Source organism: Camelus dromedarius, chromosome 16, assembly GCF_036321535.1.
Source record: "Camelus dromedarius isolate mCamDro1 chromosome 16, mCamDro1.pat, whole genome shotgun sequence".
Taxonomy (NCBI): Eukaryota; Metazoa; Chordata; class Mammalia; order Artiodactyla; family Camelidae; genus Camelus; species Camelus dromedarius.
In genome coordinates this window covers 56,046,590-56,055,638 of record NC_087451.1, presented here as the reverse complement: position 1 = coordinate 56,055,638, position 9,049 = coordinate 56,046,590, and the positions used below count along the sequence as shown (strand labels likewise).

The 9,049-nt window shown below is 57.3% G+C and overlaps 2 protein-coding genes across 9 annotated transcripts in view; one reads left to right on the top strand and one right to left on the bottom strand.

Annotated features, from left to right (window-relative positions):
- The first annotated feature begins 512 nt into the window (after positions 1–512).
- Positions 513–3,345, top strand: GJD3 (gap junction protein delta 3). Its single transcript, XM_031468146.2, has 2 exons — positions 513–703; positions 1,493–3,345. The coding sequence occupies exon 2, from the start codon at positions 1,497–1,499 to the stop codon at positions 2,385–2,387; it is 891 nt and encodes a 296-aa protein (XP_031324006.2). The 5' UTR covers positions 513–703; positions 1,493–1,496; the 3' UTR covers positions 2,388–3,345.
- Positions 3,346–7,340: 3,995 nt separating this feature from the next.
- Positions 7,341–9,049, bottom strand: part of RARA (retinoic acid receptor alpha) — a 34,738-nt gene continuing 33,029 nt past the window's right edge. For all 8 annotated transcript variants that reach the window (XM_010991790.3, XM_064496058.1, XM_064496057.1 and 5 more), the window contains one exon: positions 7,341–8,910. In XM_010991790.3, the coding sequence (XP_010990092.1) occupies positions 8,693–8,910 (218 nt within the window). In that variant the 3' untranslated portion in view covers positions 7,341–8,692. The remainder of the gene's footprint in view (positions 8,911–9,049) is intronic.

Sequence of the window (9,049 nt, the reverse complement as noted above, 5' to 3'; positions counted from 1 at the left end):
TGTTTTTCCATACAGGATTTTTTTTCCAGGCATGGGCTTTTTTTGTTCTCTGTAACATGGATGGGACCTTAGCATCAAGACATAGAGCCATGAAGGAGACTTAGGGGTCACCTGGCCTGGCCTCCCCAGTGGACAAGCCAGGAGACTCTGGCCTGGAAGAGCTGAGTAACTTGTCAAAGGTTAGCAGTGGCAGAGCTAGAGCGAGAGTTACTAGGTGTCTGCTGCCTCTTAAAATACCAGTTCCCCCAACACGACCACCGAACTCCACTCCAGGCCTGAGGACCGCCTTCAAAGGGGACAGTCAGTTGGTAGTGGATCTAGGCCTTCCCTAAAGGGGCATCTGTTGGGGATGGGTTCCCTCAATAAGAGGCACAGCTCTGGTTAACCCCTTCTCTAATTTCCAGTTGGAGACACAGTTGTGGGATGGGGATGAGGGTGGGGGTATAGGTGCGTGAGGGGGGATGGAAAGGGAGGGCCAGCAAGGGGCGTGGCCCTGGGTCTGTTCCCAGGGGTGGAGCCAGCCAATAGAGTCACCCTGTCCCTTTAAGAGAAGGGGGAGAGCTAGCCCCTCTCAGCCATCCTGTCTTGTCATCCGTCCTGGCCAAATCCAAAAGGGAAAATGAAAGAGGGACCAGGAGGAACAGGTCCCAGACGTCTCCCAAGATCCTTCACTCAGCTTTAACATCCCAGTTCCAGCAACAGGGTGAGTGGGGATGGGTGAGGGTCTAGGAGCATCAGGGACCTGTGGGACCTGTCGGGGGTTGCGTGTGTGTGTTGGGGAGGCTCTCGTGAGATACGGGAAACTGGAAGCAGAGGGACACCAGGGAGGAGATGGGAGAAGCCTGGGGCTAGCATTCCGCCACACTGGGATCAAATGGCAGGAGACACCTCGGACAAAGGATCCTGACAGAGTCATGGAAGTGGGGATACCTTTGTGTCCACTCTTCAATTCTGAGAGGAGTTCACAGTAGTAAAAAGGACAAGAGAAGCGGTGGGCGGAGAAAGGACGTGAGTCCCTCTGGGTTTGCTGGCTCCAGCTTTCCCAGGGGTACCAAACTGGATGGCAGTCCTGGGTTTGGGGTACCACTCTTGCCCATAGAAAGCGTCCTGGGGTTTCTGCTTCTACAAATGCAGTCAGGGGCTGGTGGGTCTGATCTCCAAGTTCCTTTCCCATGAACTGGGACTCTGGAGGAGCACAGGGTCCAACCAACCAGGACCAAAGGTGTCTGACTAGAGCACCGGGTAGAGCGCCTACCCAGTGCCCATCGGCCCCAAAGAGAAGGACACCACAGTTGAGAAGCACTGAACCCCTCCCGCCCCCCCCATACTGTCCTTAATTTCCTCAAAGTCCCTGCTAAACCTAGGCCTAGCTGACCCCCTGGCTCACCTCAAAGTTAGAGGAGGTCTAAGTGACCCCACCACGACGGGTTCGGAGGGCTGGGGGACCCGATCCTTCCCGGCCCCTGACTGTCCGCCCCGCGTCTGTCCCCAGCGCCATGGGGGAGTGGGCGTTCCTCGGCTCCCTGCTGGACGCCGTGCAGCTGCAGTCGCCGTTCGTGGGCCGCCTGTGGCTGGTGGTCATGCTGATCTTTCGAATCCTGGTGCTGGCCACGGTGGGCGGCGCCGTGTTCGAGGACGAGCAGGAGGAGTTCGTGTGTAACACGTTGCAGCCGGGCTGTCGCCAGACCTGCTACGATCGCGCCTTCCCCGTCTCTCACTACCGCTTCTGGCTCTTCCACATCCTGCTGCTCTCGGCGCCGCCGGTGCTCTTCGTCATCTACTCCATGCACCGGGCCAGCAAGGAGCCGGGCGACGCGGACGCCGGGGCGGGGGCGCCGGGGACCCCGGGGCGCCCCGGGGGTCGCCGCGCGCGCCGGTGCTACCTGCTGAGCGTGGCGCTGCGCCTGCTGGCCGAGCTGGCCTTCCTGGGCGGCCAGGCGCTGTTCTACGGCTTCCGCGTGGCCCCGCACTTCGCGTGCGCCGGCCCGCCGTGCCCGCACACGGTGGACTGCTTCGTGAGTCGGCCCACCGAGAAGACCGTCTTCGTGGTCTTTTACTTCGCCGTGGGGTTGCTCTCGGCGCTGCTCAGCGTGGCCGAGCTGGGCCACCTGCTCTGGAAGGGCCGCCCGCGCGCCGGCCGCTGCAGCCAGACGGCCGAGCGCGACAACCGCTGCAATCGCGCGCACGAGGAGGCGCAGCAGCTGCTCCCGCCGCCGCCGCCGCCGCCGCCGCCGCCGCCGCCGCCCGCCCTGCCTGCCCGGCGCCCTGGCCCCGACCCCTACGCCCCGCCCGCCTACGCGCACCGGGCGCCAGCCGGAGACAGCGAGGGCGGCAGCGGCCGCAGCAAGGCGTCGCTGGCCACCGTCCGCCAGGATCTGGCCATCTAGCATCGCCTCGGCGTGGGGGTGAGGTCAGAGGCCGGATGCCACCACCCCGGAACGAGAAGTGGTTCCGCACCCACTGTTCGCAGGACCCCCTGCCCAGCAGAGAACGCGCGGGGGGGTGTGACCCGCGGGGCAGCATCCTCACTTCCCTGGAGCTCCCAGCCGAGCTGGGGGCATCGAATGAACCAAGGCTGGTCCTTGATGCCACGATCCAGGCAGAAAGGAAGGTGGCCAGAGGGGCGGGGAGAAAGTGGACAAGAGGCGAGCAGAGCAAGGGGAGGTTCAGGTGGTAACCTGGCTGTTTTACTGGGGACAGAAACAACTGTGATACCAGCATCCCAGGGGCCTCTGCTTGTTCAGACTGAGGCGTGGCCTCTGTGTGGGCTGTCTGTGTATGTGCACACGCTACACGACGCGTATAGACGGTGTGAGCTATGTGTGCCCACTCACACATAAGCCTATGTGAGCTCTTTGTGTATGTGCGTGCATGCGTAAATCCTGTGTGAGCTGTGGGGGTGTGTGTGCGTCTGTGTGCCCCGTGTGAGCTGTGTGTGTGATCTCTGAGATGCACTGTGTGGGTGGCCAGGATCCAGTGCCAGCAGCAACCACAGTGGCTCCCGCCCTACCTGCAGGGGCATCGCAGGAAGGTCTCCCCTCCTGATGGAGCCCACACAGGAGGGGCACCCTGGGCAGGTCTCAGCCTGGTAGGGCCTGCGGGCACCACTGCACTCTCTGCCCTGCGGCCTGGGCCAGGTGGCTGGGCCCTCCTTTCATGGAGGTAGAGTGGGGGTGGGCAGTGGGGTCAGAGGGCAGGGGTTGGTCTTTTCTATTTTTACCCTCCCCACCCTGCTACTGTTATCCTAGTCCATAAACATAGTTAAGTCTCTTCCAACCTCAGAAGAAATCTCTCCCAAAACGGGCTCCTATTCCTGCATTTCCCTGCAGTCACCACCCTCTCCCTCCACCCCACCCACCCTGCCCTGAATACGAAGAGCTGTCTACCCGGCTACCTCCTGCCCCCTTCTTGTCTCTCTACCCCCATCTGCTTCCTCCTTCACTCCAGTGAGTCAGCACCCAAGTGAAAAATCCAGGGGCCACCATCTGACCATATCTCTGGGGCTTCCTCAGACCCTGCTGAGCAGGCTGCCAGGGCCCCATGCTGCCCAGTTTCCTTCTACATCTCTGGCTGTTCCCTTTCTGTTCTCCTTTCCCTCATTCCTCTTCCTCAGCTTGCCTGCCTGGACTCCACACAGCAGCCAGAGGTATCTTTCTGAATGGCCCCCCCTACTTATGCCCTTGGGGCTCCCCTGTCCTTGGGATCAGTCCAGCACCTGGACGAGGCTTCTGAAGCCCCACTCATCCAGCTTCTGGCCCTTCATGAGGTGTCCAGCCCCATCACCCCAGCTTCCCCAAAGTTTCTGCACTGCAAACCAGATGGAATTTTCTGTTTCTACCAGCACAGTACCGGATTTTGCTTACAAGTGTTTCACCATGCTGTTCCTTTGCCTGGAGTGGCCTCCCTCTCCACAGCCCCTCCTCCCCCCAGCTGATGCCTACCTGCCTTTTGGTCTCACTTGGGAAGCAAACAGATGCCTTCCTGGACAGACAGCCCAGTGCTCAAGTCAGAGGTGGACCCTCCTCCTCACAGGCCCATAGTAGGTGCTTAGGAAATTTGCACTGGATGAGGGACCGGAGATGTTCCTGAGGCCCAAGGCTCATCATGGCTCCATGGCGTGTGCTACCATCTCTCTGACGATGCTCAGTTCTGTGTCTCCAGCCTGGACCCTTCCATACAAACTCAGGTGTGGATGTCCAGCTGTTTTCCGTATGTATTCATTCAACAAATGTTTCTTGTGCACAGATCGTATGCCAGGCCATGTTCGAAATCTGTTCTGTAGAAACAGGAAGTGAGCCACCTATGGAATTTTAAGTTTTCCATTAGTCAGTCACATTTAAAAAGGGAAAGGAAACGTGAAATTCATTTTAGGAATATATTTTCTTTAACCAATATATCCAAAATATTTCAACACACCATCCGTTTTAAAAAGTATTGAGCAGATACTTTACCTTCTTTGTTTTGTACTAAGTCTTTAAAGGCTGTGTGTGTTCGGCCCTTGGAGCACATCTCAGTTTGGAGCAGTCACATCTCTAAGACTAGGCCACCACCGGTGGCAAGTGGCTGCTGTATTGAACAGAGCAGATCCATATGTTGGGCTCCAGTGGTGAACAAAACCTGTCTTCCTGAAGCTTATGTTCTGGTGGAGAAGACAGACAATAAATACAGACGGTACCACCAGCTAGTGGGAAGAGTAAGGGGCTAGAGAGGGACATCCTTGAGGAGTGACATGGAGCAGAAAGGAGGAAGGGGCTAGCCAGGAAGCGTCCCCAGGAAGAGCATTCCTGTTGGAAGGAACGGTCCTGAGGCAGGAATAAGCTGGAGTGTTGGAGGCCAGCAAGCTGGCAGGAGCTGGGTGGGGGACGGAGAGGGGAGGGTCACCAGTAACTCAGATGTCACCCTGACTCCCTTGGCTCTCCTCTCAGTGGCTGGCATCTCCATCCACCCAGGCTACCTCCATCCGTTGTTGCCATAGGCCGTCCTCTGCCCAGCTTCCGTCCCATCAGTCACTGGGTCCTCCTGTTTCACCACCTAAGCATTTCCTCCCTTTGCCCACTCTTTCCCACCCCTTCAGAGGCTGCGCAGGGCCAGACCATCACCGATGGCCTGGACTACTCCTCCCTCAGCCTCTGCTCCCGCCCCTTACAATGCCTGTCTGAACACGTCACTCACTGACTTAAAATCCTTCACTCTCATCACCCCCAGGATCAAGTCCAGCTCCTGAACTGGCCTTGACCTGACCTCTGCCTCACCTCTTCTACCATTCCAACCAAAACCCGAAGTGGTTAAAACGTGGAGCTCGTGATGATTTCTGATCACAGGAAACCATTTACTACCTCTGTAATCCCACTGGCCAACTCTTCCCCCTAGAGATTTAGCTGGGAGGGGACACCTCTTCCAGGAAGACTTCCAAGCCCTGTTCTAGACCTGGTTAAATGCCTCTGCGCTGCGCTCCCATAGGCCCGTGCAAAGCACCTGCCAGTCCTCAATGACCAGACTCTACAGCAGTGGTTCTCAGCTGAGGGGTGATTTTACCCCCCAAGGGACATTTGGCCATGTCTGTAGACATATTTTGTTGTCACAGCTTGGGGGAAGGTATGACTAGGGATAGAGACCAAGGATGCTGCTAAACATCCTATAATGTGTGGGACAGGCCCTCACAACAAATAATTCCCAGCCCCAAATGTCACTTGTGCCGTGGATGAGAAACTCTCCTCTATGGTGATGCACTGTGGACCATCCAGGGCGACCTCAAGCTCCAGAGGGCCCCAGCAGCAAAATTACTATCCCACTGCTTTAGTCATCATGATGAGGGGAACCCTGTTGCCATTTGGTGGGCAGGGGTAGAATGCTAATGTGTGCCCTCACAATAAAGTATTGTCACACACAATTTTAGAATGTCCCACTGACATTTACATAGTGAACAACCGCTTTATAATTACCTGAGCCCAAAACCTGACTCAGTTTTACATATAAATCATTAAAGGTTTAGTTTGGGGATTTTTTTTTTTTGCATGGTTTTATTATTCATGATCAGGTTTTATTTCAACATCCACTCAAATTCTTTTTAAACTTTCCTGGGCTTCTTGTACAGACTAGGGTCTGACCATCTTACTCCTTTTAAATCCAAATATTCGTTAAAAATAGAAGCAAGCATAGGACTGTGTCCTATCCGCCCAGTGGCTGTGCCCAGGGATCCACATACTGAGACTCACAGTACTTTCCCTGCGTTTCTCCTTTACAATGCAGTGTGACAGACTAGTGATTTTTAAAAACATGTGTGTAAGTATGTTATGTTAATTTTCTGCCTGCTTCATAAAGAAAATGTTAGGAAATATTTGCTAGAGGAAGAAAGCCTCTGTCCTCAGATCAGATCCAACTTGGGCTGGAATGCTAGATAAGTGAGGAGCTTCTGCCACCTGATGGCTGAAGTAAGAATGGCAGGTGGACCCCAGTGGCAGGAACCCTTCCCGCTCAGGAATCCCTTCCTCCCCGGGCGCCCTGCTAAACATCCCCAAAGGAAGCCTCAACTGCCACCTCCCCAGACGTCCCAAACATCAGTTCTGATGCTTCTTTAGGGGCTTCAGGGATCCAGGAAAGAGCCCTGGCTGAGAGGTGGGAGCCCTTAGTACTGGTCCCTGTTCTGCTACTAACTTGCTGTGTGACCCTGGCCAAGGGCACTGCCCTCTCTGGGCCTTGATGTGTAGCACGAGGGGTGGTGGGCAAAACTGGTTTCTGAGGACCCTCAAGCCCTGTCACACTCGATCCTCTTGTCCTTTGTGCCTTCTGCCGACAGAGTGACCTTAAGGGTGGATGGGCGGGCAGGGTAGTCCTTCCTAGAGGCAGAGGGATGGATGGGCAGGCCTCTCAGGCTTCCATCCCCATCCCGAGTTCTCATTAGGTTGCAATGAGCCCCTGACCCAAGTCCGCATGCCAACTGCCAGTCCTGCTGTGAAGGTCATCTGTGGTCACTCCAAAAATAGAATTTCTCTGCCACTATGTGACCCCTAGACCAAACCTCTGCCTTTTCAAGGGGACTCTCTGAGGGCCGAGGCTGGCTGTCTCCCTCAGCCTGGGGACTCTCTGAAGGCCTGGGCAGTATCTCCCTCTCGCCCCCTCCCTGTATCCACACTGCAGCTCCCTGACACCGGCTGTGAAGGATCCCAGTCCCAGGGGTTCCCACAGAAGGGCAGGCCCGTTTCCTTCCATAGGGTCTCCAAAGACCCCAGCACAGCAAGGTAGGCTCCAAAGGCAGCTCACCCCAGTGCCCATCCCCGACCCCAGCCCCCTGCCCAGACACCCAGATAAGGCGGCGAGGCAGGGAGGCTCTGAGGCATGTGTAGAATAAATATAACTTTATTCTTTATCCAGTAGATCTCAGTGGAAAGTCCAACAGTAACAGGTGCACCAGCGGGCTCCGGGGGGATGAGACCCCAGCTCTGGAACAAGGAGGGCAGGGCAGAGCCAGCTCCCCTAGTCCAGGGGTGCAGGGGGGAGGGGAGGGGACCCCCTGTAGGCCCGTCCTGCGGGGCAAGGAGGGGGCATGGGTGTGGGTGGGGGGCAGGCCAGGAAAATGGAGGAAGTCAGGCCACGTGTGTCTGTCGGCCCTTCTGTCCACTGTGTGTGTGTGTGTGTGTCTGGGGGGGGGGCCCTGTGGGCGGTGCTGGTGGCTGTGAGGCTGGGGGGCAGGGCTCGGAACCCCTGGCCAGCCCCTTCATGGGGGAGGGGCACAAGAGGACTGGAGGGCTAAGATGATGTGGCCCCTGATGGAGAGGCAGGTTGGCCAAGGACACAGGGCTGAGAAACACACACTCGTGTTCTGAGGGCCCCCTGGCTTCGTCCCTGCCCCATCTCTTGGGTGAGCCCCCCTCCTTCTAGGGGTTGCCCAGAAGCTGTCCATGCCCAGTGGTTAGGCAGAGGGAGAAGGGGAGGGCAGGCCTTGGAAAGTTAGTACTTCACAGTTTTGAAGAAAAAACCAAGGAGGAAAAGGCTGGGGAGGAGGGCTGGGGGCACAGGGACAGAGAGAGAGTGGGAGCCCCTTCTGAGCCGCTTCCCTCCCCTAGGACCACCCCCTCCAGCTCTAGATCCAGCTCCCCCCAATACACAGCACAGATTCCTTCAGTATAAATGTGCTTAAAATGAAAATTCTTATTAAAAAAATCAAAACCAAAAAAAAATTAAAATAAAAACAAAACGAGCGAGAATTAATACCTGGGGGTTGGTACGGCAGAGTATGTACAGGGGGACTCCCCCACCCCTGGCCCACCCCTTCTGTCACCAACCGAGGCAGGGGGGTTCCCCAACCAGGGGTGGGGGGCAATGGCTTGCAAGTTCTGAGGATGGGGGAGCCAGGTCCTGGCATTTGCTGGTGATGAAGATGTGGCGAGGTGGGCGGAGGGTGTCTTGATGAACACGAGGCCCCCAGGCCCCATCCCGAGACCTGACACCCAAGACTAGAAGTCCTCACTCAGTTCACGGCCTGGCCCTCGATGTCAGCCCAGGCCGCAGGAGCTGGAGTCCATCTTGGCCGGCCTCGCCTCTGTCCGATGAGTCGAAGAGTCGCCGCCTTCTCCCTCTGGTCCCCAGGGGAGGACAGGTGAGGGGCAGGGCTGGCAGGGGTCGCATGATTGGTAGAAAGGCAAAAAAAAAGCCAGGGCATGGGGCGAGGGCTGTGTCCACGGGGCGTGGGCGGTCACGGGGAGTGGGTGGCCGGGCTGCTTCTGTTGGAGCTGGGGCTGAGGCTGGGGCTGCAGCTGCCAGGTGGGGGAGCCAGGCCGCCCCCATCCCGCCCCCCACCCCCCGCTTGTCCGCTCAGAGTGTCCAGGCCCTCTGAGTTCTCCAGCATTTCCTGGATGAGAGGTGGCATGGAGCCCGGGATCTCCATTTTCAGCGTGATCACCCGCTCAGCCCCTGCAGGAAAGGACAGACAGAGGTCAGTGTGCCCACCCCAGTCCTCCAGCCCGGCAAGCAAGGGTGGCTCCAAGAGGGAGGGGGTAGGAGGTAGGAGGATCAGTATTACTGGTATCAGCTTCCACCACGCACTGATCTC

Bases quoted from the DNA above. Each gene is read 5' to 3' on its own strand.
- GJD3 (XM_031468146.2), top strand. From the start codon at position 1,497: ATGGGGGAGTGGGCGTTCCTCGGCTCCCTGCTGGACGCCGTGCAGCTG.